Source organism: Sander vitreus, chromosome 21 (genome assembly GCF_031162955.1).
Source record: "Sander vitreus isolate 19-12246 chromosome 21, sanVit1, whole genome shotgun sequence".
Taxonomy (NCBI): domain Eukaryota; kingdom Metazoa; phylum Chordata; class Actinopteri; order Perciformes; family Percidae; genus Sander; species Sander vitreus.
Window position 1 is genome coordinate 28,414,203 of NC_135875.1, and position 16,757 is coordinate 28,430,959.

General features: G+C 40.4%; 1 protein-coding gene across 3 annotated transcripts in view; it reads left to right on the forward strand.

Annotated features, from left to right (window-relative positions):
- Positions 1-16,757, forward strand: part of LOC144536574 (RNA binding protein fox-1 homolog 3-like) — a 790,727-nt gene that overhangs the window by 740,055 nt on the left and 33,915 nt on the right. For all 3 annotated transcript variants that reach the window (XM_078279785.1, XM_078279787.1, XM_078279786.1), the window contains one exon: positions 16,614-16,746. In XM_078279785.1, coding sequence (XP_078135911.1) covers positions 16,614-16,746 — 133 coding nt within the window. The remainder of the gene's footprint in view (positions 1-16,613; positions 16,747-16,757) is intronic.

Below are 16,757 nucleotides of genomic sequence, written 5' to 3' on the forward strand. Positions count from 1 at the left end.
CTTTTTCATTAAATAAATGATCTTTCCTCTTAAACCTGAACTCACTTTATATACACTGTAAATATTACTTAAATAGAAATAATCCATCCACTTTACCCAATTAAGTGTCTTTCTGGCCAGTTAACCTCTTCAACTCACAGAGCAGCAGCACAGGGCTTATCACTTAGTGTGCTTTCTTTCTTTCAGATCATTTTGATTATTGACACTAAACCCTAACCTTAACCATTGTCTTCGGTCATACATGTAGATGTGACTTCCATCTTTTGTTTGTTGTTTCGTGAAAATATCTCATCAATTAACATTTTAGGCATTTACAGTGACTCCCAGTAACTGAGATGGTTTATTTTCCCATGGCTGGAACAATATTGTAACCAGTAAACCAGATCTAGTCATCTGCATAGAAGTATTAGAAAACCCACACTCACACATACTCAGTCTGGCTTGCTAATTTATAGGATATTAAAGCATGGAGTAATCTTTAAAGCACCACTAAAATTCGCCAAGCCTAAACGACAGCATATGCCTCAATTTCACCCAGAAGGATGGATGGATGGAAAAACAGGAAAACTACATGACACAAAATCGGGAAAATCAGTCATGCCTGTGTCATGTCTGCGATTTACATTTTTCTATGTGTTGATACCTTCTTCTCATTAAATTAATCTTTCTTGTGGCTCAGTTCTACTGGCATTCATTCACCCATACATACAGAGTGCAGTTTATATCCACGCCTCCACCCTGCATGCCTTCCTGCATTTCTCCAGGCGTTTCTAATTCTCTCTCTCTGCTCTCATCACTCTCTCTCTCTCACTATCACCGAATGAAAAATTCCCACCTGTAAATTAAAGTGCATGGGATTGGGATTTCTTCTGGAATAGTTATGAGTGCATTTAATCTAGTTTGGGGATGAAGTAAACCAGGATGTAAAGGGGGATGTAAGGGCGATTAATCACCCTTTATCAGACGGCTTTCCCAGCACCAATCAGCTGAATCGGCCTCCATAAATCCTGGCCAGCTGACAGTGCACTCAATCTCCATTGCCGGGCTCGGCTACAGGTTTATTGTGTGCAAATTCCATTCAGAAGAATGACAGACGACCTCCACATGCGTACACATACTCACATACTCATGAATACCCGTATGTACACATGGACCTTAAAAAGAAAAAAAGACGGTACAGAAAAACTTCAAAAAAGCTAAAAAAAAGGGCTCTGAAGTCTGACGCTGCCAAATGTGTTAAATTTACCGAACTCTTTTCAAAAGGTATAATTTGGCTGCTGCAGCGGAGGATATAGTGCCGTAGAGGTAAGAAGAAAACAGAAAATACAGCTAGCTCAAGTCATTTTCACGCAATTCACGCTACTTCTAGTTAGCTCCAGTGTTTTTTGACAGTAGCCTACATTGTATTAAACAGTTGTAAGCTTAGCGTTGAACCCCCGTATATTTTAAAATGTCATTATTGCTTTGTGATAATTGGTTATAAGTGTTAGGTAGCCTGTTACTGAATTACATGAATTAAATATCAGCACATAAGGTGGGATTCAGGGTAAACCGACTGCTGTAGGTTAAAGGGATACTTCACCGATTTAGCATTAAGCTTTGTATCAGTAGAAACACAGTAGTATTTTCGAATGACCGTGCTTCCCTCCCTCAAGTCCTCCTGAGACGAGAGATCTCTGTATTGTGGGTCTGGAAAAAAATCTTCCGATGACATAAAACGACGAATTTTGCATCATCAGAAGATTTTTGAGGCAAAGGACTACAGCCATAGACAGTATATAAACTGGACCAACAGATCCTGTTGCTCTGGACGGAGACCAGTGAAATCTATTAGAAGCACTTTTCCGGTGATGGCTGAATTTTACTGAGCACCCTCCAACTGAGCTTGAAGACGTAGATGTGACGTGAGCAACCTGTCTGAAAGTTGGAAGTCTTCTGGTAGCTGTGCCAAGAGAAATCTCAATCATTCCCAATCTAGCAGAGACGGAGAGCGTAGGTATATGTAAGGAGATAACACTGGCACAGGCTAATTATTGATCACTAAAATGCTTGTTAACATTAGTAATTAAACTTAAACAGCGAATGTAAGTCAAAACTGCCTGAGAGCTTCTCCTGTACTATACGGTAATTCCTCTACTATGAGACAGTAAGTCTCGTGGTTATGACACAATCGTTAGCCTATTTTTACAAAACCGTCTGCTACAGAGCCATAACGTGAGCTACAAGGTAATGGAGCCTTTTATACATTGTCGTGTTTCTTTAGAAATAAACAATGGACAAATAAGAGTCTTTAAACGCTTCAGATGTAAAGGTATTCGCTGTCAAAGTGACGTCAAAATGAATGGCAGTCAATGGGATGCTAACGGGATGCTAACGGGATGTGATGGCTTGGTAGCATCAACATGGCGCCATAGGAGCTACGGGTTCCGGGGAAAGGCTTACTCCCTTGACTACAGCCAGTAGTAGGAGCTACTTCCACATGTTTTCAACCCGCCCATAGGGGGTTGGACTGTCGTCTTTACCCAAGGATTGCCGAAGCAAAACGACTGTCAGCCATCTTGGCGCTTCGCTAACAGGGAGCTCCGTCTTTTCAGCAGAAAACTTTGACAACAATTCAAACTACCGCACATGTGTATCACCGGGATACATTGGTACAGATCGGAGAATATGCAGGACACTTTATTACAGACGGAATACTCTACACACTACGCGAGCTTCGCCTGCTATGCAGACCAGCACCTCAGCCTGCGGTGTCGCTTGATGAAAATAGCCGGGGAAAGGGACCTCGACAGCGGTGTGCAGAAGTTCGAGGTGAGCTAGGTGGAAAGCTAACGCTAGCCGGCCACCTGTTCCATCAATCCTGCTTGCAAGTGTCCGCTCATTAAACAACAAAATGGACTACATCCAACTTCAACGAAACTCCTAACGCGAGTTCAGAGACTGCTGTGTTTTTCTTGTTGTGGAAACATGGCTGAACAACAGTGTACCGGACTATCCAGCTACCAGGCTTGCTAGCCTTCCGAGCAGATAGAGATGCTGCTCTGTCGCCAGGTAAGACTAGTGGAGGTGTGCTGTGTTAACACAGACTGGTGCAGTAATGGGTTGCTTGTACCCAACTAACTGCTAACTGCTGGTGGAGTTTGTGACTGTTAAATGCCGACCATTCTACATTCCACGCAAATTCATGGCTGTGTTTATACTCGGTGTTAACAGCCCACCTAGCTAATGCTAGTGGGTTAGCTGAACTTTAGGGAGCATATAATGTGTGTTCACTAAATGTAGCCTGTTTCGTATGTCGTTTTTATATATTGTCGTTTTTATATATTTTAAATGTATAACACCAATTGAGCCACGGTGAAACGTTGTTTCGTGTATATGGTCTAAATGACAATAAAACACACTTGAGTTGAGTTGACTGTCTCACTGTCTGTCTGTCTGTAAACGGTAGGCGTGGCTTGGGAGTGGACTCTAAAGCAGTGAAGCAAGTGCATTCTGGGATTTGGTGTCTTTTATCCACATGAGCCAAAAACACATCTTCTGGCTTTTCTCGGACTAGATGCTACCAATTTCTAAAACAAATTCACATTTCTACTACATAAGCGAGAAGCCACTGCTGACGGAGCTCGGACTGCTGTCTGTCTGTGCGGCCGTCTGACAGCATCAGTATTAAAGTGAAATAGTTTCATTACCGGTTAAAAACCTCTTGTAGTCGCTTTAAATAGTAGTCTAATTCGGTGTTTTGGTACAGTTGGTTTTAATGCCTGATGCGAAGTGTAGGCCTATAGGAGTACACATGACAACACTGAACAAGCAGCGTCGCTCTGCTCCGTCTTTCTGCTGTGCCCCATTCACGTAGTGTTTAGTTTTTCACTATGAAGGTTAAACTCATAGAAAGTTGAGTAGGCTCAACATCACTATGATATATATAATGTAGAAAACATTACACTTCACAACGCTTTGTATCCATAACATGATTGTGTTATTGTATAATTTGGCAGTAAAAGCAGAAGCCTCTGTAAGTCAATCCTACATTTTCAACTTGGTAGCAAAACGTGCTCCTTGGGGGAAAAAAAACTGACCATTAGCCCTGTTTATGCTAATTAGGTAAGACCACTTTTGGGTCAAGTGTAGTCTATCCGGGCCCATGTCCCGGATGTGAAAGCCCCCTTTACTGACCTCTGAATATAATAATATTCTATTATATTTTGTATTTTGAATTGTTACCTGCCACCAGAATTTTGTGATTTCCTTGCCATACATATAGATGTTTTTACTATAAATTGGTGCCTAAAAATGCGTCAGAATGCAGGAATTGAAGTCTTTTACCCTCAAAATTACCTGGAGAAGACCAGACCCCCCCTGCTTTATGTGTTCCCCCAAAGGACAATTCTGTGCCAGGAAAAACCCTGAAGTATAATCACAGACAGCCATATAAACATATTAAAATTGCAGAGTTAGAGAGTTAAAAAAGATGAAAAGATGGAAAATCAAACTACTGTATGTACAGTGTCAACAGAGAGAAACAAGGAGAATCAAACAGACAGACAGTGACAACAAAGAACAACATACTGTAGAGCATGACAGTAACAGCATACAAACGGCATAAAAAGACAGCACACAGACTCTACAACATCCTCAGATTCTTTTTCTTTTGTTTTTACTGTATGTGTAAATTAAAAAATTAAAACGTTTTCTCTTTAAAAAGTAACAAGCATTGTTTGCCAGCCACTTAAAAATATGTTACATAAGGTACTGCTTATATTATTTCACCATCTGTACACAAATCTAATTAGTGAATGCACGTGTCCATGGGCGTGGTAATGTGGGCTGGTGTGGCTACAGTGCCAGGGCTGAATTCTTGTCCCAGTCCGCCCCTGCGTAGCGTAAATAAGTGCCCGATTGTGCGCCTGGCCTTTGTAACAGGATGAGTGGGGAAAACTGGTAATTGTAGCCTATATGTGGCTGTTTGTGTGTGTGTGTGTGTGTGTGTGTGTGTGTGTGTGTGTGTGTGTCAGTCTCTCTGTCCGTCCGTCGGTCTCTCCCTCTGTGTGCCTAATCGCATGTATCACTGTGAGAAGTCAAGACAGCCAAAATCAACACAAACCTGGCTGTTTTATTTCAAAATGTGTTTTATTTTGGTAAAACATCCGGCTGCTCTGTGGTCTTCCTGTATGTGATTACTTGCCTGGCTTGACACATATGCTCGTGTCTCGCAGAAAAAATAAAGGAGACGCCGAAACCAGCGCGCGGGCATTCGCAGACGCTACGCGCCCAGTGTGGCCGGACCGATTGGATAATGTGGGCACTGAAATAAAAATAGCTGCGCTACGCTGCTATACGTGATGCTTACACCAACGGTGTGTTCCCGGTGTAAGACCGCTACAAAATACAAACTTACCACTGTGAAACGTTCTGCTCCATTATTGGTTGCGACAGTGGTTCGGGTTGTGTTCAGATTGTGGCTTAAACTGGTAAGGAAATAGACGAGGCCATTCAGGGACCGTCTGAACTCCCATTATGGTAAGGGGCGTGACATTTGCGACACATGCTCAAAGCAGTTTACCAGTCACAACTGAGTGGGCCAGCTGACCAATCAGAGCAGACTGGGCTTTTAGGTAAGGGAGGGCGAGAGATCAGATAGAGTGTTTAAGAGAGAGACACCGCAGCAATGTCTCGAGACGAACCAAGGCAGCTTTTGAGTTTTATTTTGTTTCTGTTGACTTTAAATGAAGTGTGTTTTACAATGAAAAACCGAGGGCAGCAGACTTGCTTAATACTGGACCAATTTCAAAAATTGTTGCTCCCATCAGTCAGACAGGTTGTAAAAAAATGATGTTACCCTTTAAGCCATAGTATTGAAATGTAACAATTCCTGCTGATATTTTATAATAAAATAAGCAGGGACAAGAGTATTGTTCCTGAAAGGCTTACAATGCATGGTTACTTTTGCAGTAACAGCAATTTAAAATGACAAATTGTAACAGATTAGAAAACTTGAAGCCCTACTATAAACATACAATAAACTAAACATTCAATTCAATTCAATTTTATTTATAATATCAAATCATAACAAGAGTTATTTCAAGACACAGATAGAGATTACAGATAGAGTAGGTCTAGACCACACTCTATAATTATAAAGACCCAGCAATTCCAGTAATTCCCCCAAGAGCAAGCATTTAGTGCATGGGTGGCGAGGAAAAACTTCCTTTTAGGGAGAAACCTCAGGGGGTGAGGAAAAATCCCTTTTAGGGAGAAACCTCAGACAGACCCAGGCTCTTGGCAGGCGGTGTCTGACATTGCCAGTTGGGGGTGTGATGAACAGTGGCAATAATAGTCACAATAAAGATAATGGAACTATGACTAGAGATAATAGTAGTTGTAGTATTTCATGGCGTAGCAGGGCACTGCAGGGCATAGCAGGATGTAGCAGAGCACTGCAGGGCATAGCAGGATGTAGCAGGGCATAGCGGGGCAAAGCAGGGCAAAGCAGGGAGCGGAGCAGGACCACGGCGACAGCTTCAACCATGATTTAGGTGCTACCCTAATCGAAGGAAAACTGCTGGGTGAAGGACTCCGGGGAATAATCTCCCCAGACCAAAGTTAGTAACAAGTATGTCTGGAACATGGATGCACACAGATGGAAAAAGAGAGGAGAGAGGAGCTCAGTGTGTCAAAGGAAGTCCCCCAGCAGTCTAAAACTATAACAGCATAGTTAAGAGCTGGTGCAAGGCAAACCTGAGCCAGCTCTATAAGGGTTTGTAGATGAATCTGACGACTATGAAGAGAAGCAGAGAAGAGGTGTGCCGTGTCTGTAGCAATACACCCTCCCCCGCCAGTCTAGGCGAACGCTGCAACTCCTCACTCCCTAACTATAAGCTTTATCAAAAAAGAGGAGAGTTTTAAGTTTACTCTCAAATGTGGTGACGGTGTCAGCCTCCCGGACCCAGACTGGGCGCTGGTTCCACAGGAGAGGAGCCTGATAGCTAAATGCTCTAGCTCCCATTCTACTTTTAGAGACTCAAGGAACCACAAGTAGCTCTGAATTATGGGAGCACAGTGCTCTAGTGGGACAATAATGTACTAAGAGCTCTTCAAGATATGATGGTGCCTGACCATTTAGAGCTTTTTAGGTCAGGAGAAGGATTTTAAATTCAATTCTGGATTTTACAGGAAGCCAATGCAGAGAAGCTAATACTGGAGAAATATGATCTCTTTTCTTAGTTATTGTTAGCACACATGCTGCAGCATTCTGGATCAGCTGGAGAGTCTTAAGGGAATTGTTTGAGCAACTTGATAGCAGGGAATTACAGTAGTCCAGCCTGGAAGTAACAAACGCATGGACTAGTTTTTCAGCATTGTTTTGAGACAGGATGTGCCTAATTTTGGCAATGTTACGCAGGTAAAAAAACATAGGTAATCTGAAATAAAGGCCTGTCTCAAATAATTGCCTTCCTTAAATAAAGGTCTGTCTTTAGGTCAGATAAATAAGTGTTCTAGCGCAACACAACCAGACGTCTACAGACACACACAAACACACACACACACACACACACACACACACACACACACACAAACACACACACACACACACACACACACACACACACACACACACGCACACATACACAACATAATATGCTTGGTCTAAGGGGTAAACTCTGATTAGAATGGAGACCAGACTTCTCTTATGTTTTTTGATCCGAGTTTGCATATAAAAGCATTGGCCTATGTAAGGTGTGTGTGCATCACAGTAAGAAGTGTGTGTGTGTGTGTGTGTGTGTGTGTGTGTGTGTGTGTGTGTGTGTGTGTGTGTGTGTGTGTGTGTGTGTGTGTGTGTGTGTGTGTGTGTGCAGGGCTTGACAGTGTGCATGTGTGTTTTTGGGTGACTGAGTAAAAAAGACTGCATGGGCATGAAGGACAATGAGGGAAATGTAATACTGATTGATTGGCTGTGTCCTAGACTGAGTATATGCAAAGCAGGACAAGTGTGTGTGTGTGTGTGTGTGTGTGTGTGTGTGTGTGTGTGTGTGTGTGTGTGTGTGTGTGTGTGTGTGCAGGGCTTGACAGAGCAGCTCTCTAGAACACAACAAATAAGATTAAAATGCAAAATGCAGGCAGGGAAGTAACAAGCCAAGTGGCTCGGGCCTTTTTAAGAAATGGTGGAAAATTTGCAAGTTGGAAGGGCGACATTATGAGCTCTGGGCTTTGTCATATTGACGCACCATCATTGGTTGGCCAGCAGAAATAACTGTCAGCTATTTAGCTTGTCTTTTCAAACTGATGTTTGAAAAGCAAGCAGTGATTTGTTGCACTGTTAACATACAGTGGTATGACTGCAGCCATCATGCTGAAGCCGGCATGACTGCACTATACATGATACAGAAACATTTAATAGTCTTTGAAAGGAAATTCACAAGGTTTTGGCCATGCTATATATATTGATACTTAAATTTGATTAGATTTTTTTAGGATCCCAGTTGGCTGATGCTGAACATCAGCTACTGTCCCTGGGGTCCACACAATGGAATCTATCTTTCCATATACAGTCACAGTAGCATTTATAAATTCTGTAAATGCTATGATGCATATGTAATCAATCAAATACATAATATCCTTATTACATTATGAGACAACAATAGCCTATGCTGTTTTAAATAAAAGGCCAATGGTGGCCTCATGGATCAGTTCTGCCCGATTTTCAATGTAAATATTATAAAAGTAGCAGATTCTGGGTGCAGTTGACGTGTATATTGTTAAATAAAAAAATTAATTTGGTTTAGTTTTTACTTGAATACTCAAGAATGTAAGAGCTTTATCTGATTAAAATGAATTAGATATTATATTAGCAATCCCTCCAACTCTGGATGACAGAGTGATCTTTACAGAAAACCATTTCTGTAAAATGCAATGTAAAATTGCTTTACATTTTGGTTCCCTCATCTAAAGTAAGGGCTGCATTTGAACAGGCTCTGCATCTATTACTGAAGTTCTTCAACTTTTATTGCCACTCATTCTGCCACTCGAGTTGATGTCATCATTGTCAGATTTCAGTGTATCTGCATACTTAAATTGAATAAAATCCACTCTTATATCTTGCAACCTCACTATTTTAATGTAGCATGTAGATTTTATGATTTTCAGACGATCGATATGAAGACCACGCTACGATAAAGCCTTCTGTCACAGTCCTGGAATTGAGATGATGCATTAAATGCAGTGGGGCCCCCACACACACACACACACACACAAAGCCAGCAGCAAAAAATAATCACATATATTATATTACTCAATCACACGTATTAAAGGTACAATATGTAATATTTCTCAATTAAATGTCTAAAAACGACTATACCTATTAGTTATATATTTTGTTGAATTGTGTACTTTGTTTCCAACAATGTTCAAATCCAGAGAAATCTAATTTTTTTTTTTCCATTACGCAAGATGTTTCGTTTGGTTGCATGTCAGTGGCGTCACATAAACTTTGACCCCTCTAGTTACTCACTTACTAAAACACGGGATACACCAGATGATACGATTAAGTTTGCCACATAATGTTAGCTCTACAAATAGACGACTAATCTAATGCTAATTTAGCCAGCTAGCACACACCGGTCTGTCTGCCATACTCCCTGGTGCTAAGAGACTTCAGTCCAGATGAGCGTGGACAACAGCCCTAGGGGGACACATCCACAGTTAGCCCCCAGCCAGCTAGAAGCCAGCCACTAATGTTTCACCAATCCAAACCCCAGCCAGCACAAACTCCAGCGTCGGGTGCTAATGACGCAGTCAGCAGTTTAATGATCATAGACCATAGACTTTATAAGATAGGGCCTGAATACGACGAGAGGAGGGGGTGGGCAGTGGGTGACTTCGGAGGCTGTCCACCATATCAGAAGTTAGAAACGGTAGTAGTATTTTCTGCTATTTTTTCCATTGGTTAGACACATTTTCTTAACTTTTGATTGGGTGGGCAAGACAACGTGCAGGTAGGCCAAGCCGAGAAGTCGGAGATTCACTAACGTTAGACAATACATTTATAAAAAATACACATTCAAATAGTAATTTCAGCATTGGATTAGTATTGATTTTTTTATTGTTCGAATTTTATTCGACTTCCGGAATTCCTTCCGTACTGACTATGGATACCTCATACAACATGATGATCATGATCATGTGCACTCTGTGTAGTGTTGTGTGCATGTGTGTATCAGTGGATGTTGTTTTTTGTTTGTTTTATGGGCTTGATGGATGTCAGGCAGAGCTGCTATGAATGATGTGTTATTAGCTTAGCATAAACAGATCATCCGATTGCATTCATTTATGTCACACCACCAACAACATACATTGGGTATCCTGACACACACATGCACATGAAGAGAAGAATGAATATATGGATGTCTGATATTAAGAAATAACGGGAAGGTGGGGGGCAACTTGGTTAAATTGATCTTTTGCTCAGAATACCAACGGATTGTGTGCTGGCTGTGTGGCATATTTATGCTGTCTGGCTAGTTAGAGCAGGACAAGGCAGACACAGCAGAGGGCAGAGGAGCTCCATCACTTTACATAGAGAAATAGAGAGGGAGAGAGAGAGAGAGAGAGAGAGAGAGAGAGAGAGAGACCCAGAGAGAGAGAGGTATCAGCTAGGTATCAGTCAACAGCAAATGCATTGTAAACAGATGATATCAATATTTTATTTAAAAATGGTCTATTTATTAACACTACATTTGAATTCCTGATTCTTTGTTGCAGACAGACAAGATGTGAACCTTAGGTTACTCTGGCAGGAAGGGATTACAGGACATTAGGCAGTCCACCACTGCAACACAGTCTCACTCCCTACTCGTCAAATGTCTGACCCATGGTCAAGGACCCCTGGCATCAAGTTCCAACGAAAGAAGTGTACCTTTTGCATTGTTTTTCGACGTAGGGGTCCGTCAGATAGACATTCATGTTAATCCCTCACCATCAGATATAGACGAAAGAAAAAACACGGCCCCTTAACTCGAAATCTGTAGCAGTTTTATTGTTATTATTATTATTATTATTATTATTATTATTATTATTATTTGTCAGCCCTATAACCGCTGTTTTAATCAACATTTATTAACCAAATATTATTATGGTTTATATGTATTTCTTTTGTTATTATTTCGGTCTATTTCGGCCAGGGAAGCTGGATTGCTTTGTTATTTATTGATATTTTTTTAAACTAAACTTTTTTAAACTAAACTTTTTTAAACGCTACATCTATCAACACTTATTTAGATGTTATTATGGTATTCATTTCTTTATTTGAATAATATTATTTTGGTTTTATTACCGGTGAAATATTACATTATGCTGTAACATTACGATATGGGCCGAGCTGGGCGCATGCGAAGCCCATATTCCACAATGCAATGCGGGCATTCGTACACAAAATCGTACAGCGATCAGCGGGTCTTTAACGCCAGTATCGCTTCAATGTAAGTATTTAATCAGTGGTTTAGTCCCCAGCAACAACACGTTGATCAGCTTTGTTCCAGTAAGTTATGCACCGCAATAACGTTTAAAAAAATCAGCTGAAGACTCCGGAAGTGACATAGTAATTACCGCTCCGCGTCTGTGAAAGAATGTTGCACGTTGTACGTGAGAATTTACACAATATCAATAATGGAAAAATAGTGTTTTATGATAAGCACTTTGATTTGCCTTATATAAAAAAAAAACTACAGTTGAGTGTGAAATACAGCCTAATGGCTTGTTTGACTAATTTGCATTTGTTTTAACTTGTACTGTTGTGAAAAACAAAAATTAAACTATTTACAAAGAGAAGTTACTTAAATTTTCTAATTTTGCAGTTGATGAATGTTAATAGCAAATACTAAAGGGAAAAAAACATGAGCATATTTATGTGTGGGACTTAGTTTGATTTAATATCACACTGCATTATTAGTTGTTTTAAATAAATTACTTTTTGAAATATCAATTTATGGTAGGCCTAACATATTAATTATTATATTCAGAAGATGATCCTCATATCAATCATCGTGGTTACAGCTCGTAGCCATCCTAACCTTTGTAGCCTTTACTGAGACTACCTTTTCAATATGAAGAAGGGACTAGTTTTACGAAGCATTTTCAGGAAAGTAACAGGATAAGCAGATTGTTGCCGAGGTTTTTCTTCACAGAGTAAGATATCTTTGTATGGGTATGTGTACATATACAACATGTGTTTTGGCATTTTTGGCACACTTCTACCTCAGCCTATATACTGCACACAGACACAAGTACTTTTGCATATTCTGCTGAAACAGAGACCTGTGTGCAGTGGTGCCATGCCAATAATCTCATTCAACCACTTCACAAACTGAGGAGTTGGTCGTGACATGGGTCAGAGGGTATCAGAGGTCATAAATGATTAACCAATCTATCGGCTCTGCTCCAATAGGCACCTTGGGGTTTATATGGACAACACCTGGCTGGAAGGCCCATGTTCAAAGTGTGTGTGATCATGAAGACTCATGATCACGGTGAAACAGAGGGTTGTTGTTATACAAGGCTGCATTACAGAGCATATTGATATGTCAGAAAGCATTGCGATATCTAAAAACATCTCATTTAAAGTTATCTTGTCAGGTTACTGTCATGAAGGTTGTGGAGAGGAATAGAAACCAGTCTCTCCAGGTAAGCACAGAGAATATGGTCTGATCCATCTTTATTCTCCATGCCAAGTAGCTCTTATCCTCTGACAGAAGATATGGGTACCCAAATGTAAACTTAACATTTCTAAACTATAGGTGTAATGCGGACCTACTTCAATTAAAACTTTAAATAATGTTGCTTGAGGCTACAGGGGTTCTGCAATAGCTTCATGATATAATGCATATAGGCAGTGGCGTAACGAGCCAGCCCTATGCAGGATTATCAAGGCGAGCCACCCTACTACAGCACGCGATGACGGCGCAATGTCCACAAGTAGGCTACCATGAATAGGACAGGATAGGATGATAGAGACACAGCATATAAGAGATGAGATGACTGAAAAAATCAGGAGTAGCCTACGTGCACCACAACAACAACAAAAACACTGGTGAATGTGCACCATAACACATGAAAAAAGTATGGGGGTATCCAAAATTCTACAATGCCAACTTCTACTTATGAGAAATATACCAATATATTTTAAAGTGCCCATATTATGAAAAAATCCCTTTTTCTGGGATTTGGGGTGTTATTTTGTGTCTCTGGTGCTTCCACACGCATACAAACTTCAGTTTCCGGGTGAGCTGGTCAAAATCTGCACGGCTTTCTACATCACTAAACGAGGGGCCTAGGGGGCTAACCGTTAGCATGCTAGCTCGTTCTCAATGGCAAAACACTACTACAACACACACGAGTTCACCCTAATCTACAAAATAAATTGTATAGAACTACTTCCATGTCCCTGTTCTGCAGGTATTCCACACAAAGTTGGAAGTGTGCCCTCGTTTAGAAGAAGTCTCCCAGCTAATCCTGCCTTGTACAGGCCGAAGTTGGAGAAACAGCTAGCTGGCTCATGTAGTCCTTACCTAGCTACTGGCCATGTGTGACTGACAACAAAGATGTTACGGTAGTGAGATGTCTCACTCTGTAGCTAAAACAGAGACCTGAACACAGGGTGAAAAGAGGAGCTGCAGCAATGAGCAGTACAACACAAATATGGTGTTTTTTGAAAATTAAACCATGTAAACCTATTCTGGTACAATCTCAAAATACAATTATGAACCTGAAAATGTGCATAATATGGCCACTTTAAAACTACAACTCCCACTAGAGACATGCCCCAGAACCTGTTACAAAGCTAGTGTCCTTGTAGTTCTTCTGGAGTGGGTGGGAGGACATGTTTGACTCCTGTGTTTCTGCTGTCTGCTGTGAATGGGCTCCATTCCATTTCAGATTGCTGCCGCCTGCCGAGCAAACAGTACATGAGACAAATACATGAAACTGTATTTTATTATTATTGTTATCTTTATTGTTTAAATCCTCAAATACAATGTTAGACAAAAACATTAATATTACGAAAATTATGTATTTGTATCATTCCTATCCGCCAAGTATTATGGAGTATTCTTCAAGGTAACCCTGTTCCAAGATCTGTGATCGAAAGCTATATCGGGTCTAGTTAGAAGTCTGAGCAAAGAATTCTGACGCATAGCGTTTTGTGACGGGGGAAAAACAAGAATTACACTTTATTACGGTGCATAACTTACTGGAACAAAGCTGAGCAACGTGTTGTTGCTGACGATAAAACCATTGATTGAATACTTACATTGAAGCGATACTGGCGTTAAAGACCCGCTGATCGCTGTACGATTCTCCGATATGAATGCCCGCATTGCATTGTGAGATATGGGCTTCGCATACACCAAGCTCAGCCAATGTTCAGCATACTGTAATATTTCACCGGTAATAAGACCAAAATAATATTATTAAAATAAAGAAATGAATACCATGATAATATCTAAATAAATGTTGATGTAGAGTTATAGTTTAACAAATATCAATAATTAACAAAGCAATCCAGCTTCCCTGGCCGAAATAAAAAAACATTAAAAGAAATACATATAAACCATGATAAGATCTGGTGAATAAATGTTGATTAAAACAGCAGTTATAGGGCTAAAAATACCAATAATAAAATTGCCCCTGTTTGAGTTAAAGGGCCATGTTCTTTCTTTCGTCTATATCTGATGGTGAGGGATTAACATGAATGTCTATCTGACGGACCCCCACATCGAAAAACAACGCAAAAGGTACACTTCTTTCGTTGGAACTTGATGCCAGGGGTCCTTGACCATGGGTCAGACATTTGACGAGTAGGGAGTGAGACTGTGTTGACTACTGTGCTTCTTACTCAACACATCATCAAAATATTTTTACTTTTAGGAAATGTCTTTATCTATGTCTTTAACTCAGAACGAACAGCTGTCCCAAAAGGTGATTGTGTCTAAATCTTATGTTACATTATATTATAGTGGAACTTGGAGTGTCTAGTGTAAACATGGTGATGGCATGAACTGTGCCAACACACCATCATATACTATATTACCTGAAGTAAAAGCTGTCTGTGACAGTTTGTATTTAAAAGCCTCTGAGCTAGAGTTTTATAATATATATATATATATATATATATATATATGATGCCCGATGCTGACAGGTCTGCAGTTAGTTGCCACCCGTTTCGCAAGAGCTGTAGTAATTTTTTGGGATTTGGTTTCATCCACAGGTCGGCAAGTAGCACTCTCCTGAGTGGGTAGCATGCTAGCGGGTAGCATCACATCAGCTGTACTACTATGCTTAGCTCCGTAGCTGGTAGCTCAAGCTTGACGTGCTTCGGTGACATTTTAATTCGGCTTTACACAACGTGCATATGGTTTAGACTTGTCTACGAGCCGTCTGGGAGTTTTGGAAAATAAAAAGCGTCATTCAGAATTTCATTGCTGCTGTCTTTCTCCATCATGGATGTGTTACGAGGAAGTGGCAGCTTGATGATAAGTAACGGTGCTGCAAAGGGTCAAAATAGTAGCCTGTTAGGCACCACGCAAAGCCCAGTGAGGTGTAAAATAAATTAATAAATGCTGGCATGCGATTAATGTGATTAAAAAAAAATCAATGATTGATGTGATATTAACGCTGACAAATATATATATATATATATATTTTCATATTTGTTTGAGGAGGAGGGCAGATATAAGGGGACTATTAGTTCAAATTCAAACTTAATCCAAGCAACAGATGAAAGATACATGAGTGGATTTATTCTGTACTTTTTGCCCAAGGAGTTGAGTCAATATATTGATCAATGTCAACACATTTTGGTGTATAAAATAGTTTTGTTACGACCAACTATTTCATGAAGGGGACTTTTGAAGGAGTTGTGCCTATACTAACTGGGCCCCCCACCTTGAAAATTCAAATTTCACCCCTGAATGCACAACATATGAAACTTTTAATCTGTTTTGCAAAACCAGTTTGGGCTCTTTCACTTAATTTAGTTCTAAACAGCACAAAAAACAACTCGGAAGTCTTATCATTTAGTAATCCATCACAGTGATGGATTATACACCATCATTGTAAACTGTTACATTTTGCATAATTGCAATATCAGGCCATTTTATTTTGAATACATACAGAAGACAATGAGACATTCCATTCTCTGCTTCTCTCATTTCTGCACCTCACTCATTAAAATAACATTTTTAATCAACATTCTTTGTAGGGATGTTAGTACCCCTCTGTTAAGAACATCCCAGTCACAGTTATAGTCTGTAGAATCACATAAACCCAGATTATACCGTTTTAAAATACACCCTTTTGAACATCAGGAATGCACAACATTTATTTCAGAATATTTATCTTGAAGAAAAAATTAAATGTAGTGGTGGAAAACAATCTACAGTGATGTGACTCAACATTACAATGCAGGGATGATGATGCAGGGTTGACAAGAGGAAAACTATGGTGACAACAACAGCCATATCCCTTAAATGTTTCAGAGTGATTTTTTGCAAAGTAAAATATGAAACTTAGTGTCACTGTGCTTCTTCCTACCTTCTCTCTCTGTCTGGATGTCTCACTCTCAGTGACAGGGTTTCCATACCCCAGTACAGGAGCAGCTGTGGCCTACAGAGGGGGCCATTTGAGAGGGAGGGGACGCGCCGTCTACAACACGTTCCGTGCTGCACCTCCTCCTCCACCCATCCCTGCCTATGGAGCGTGAGTGCCTG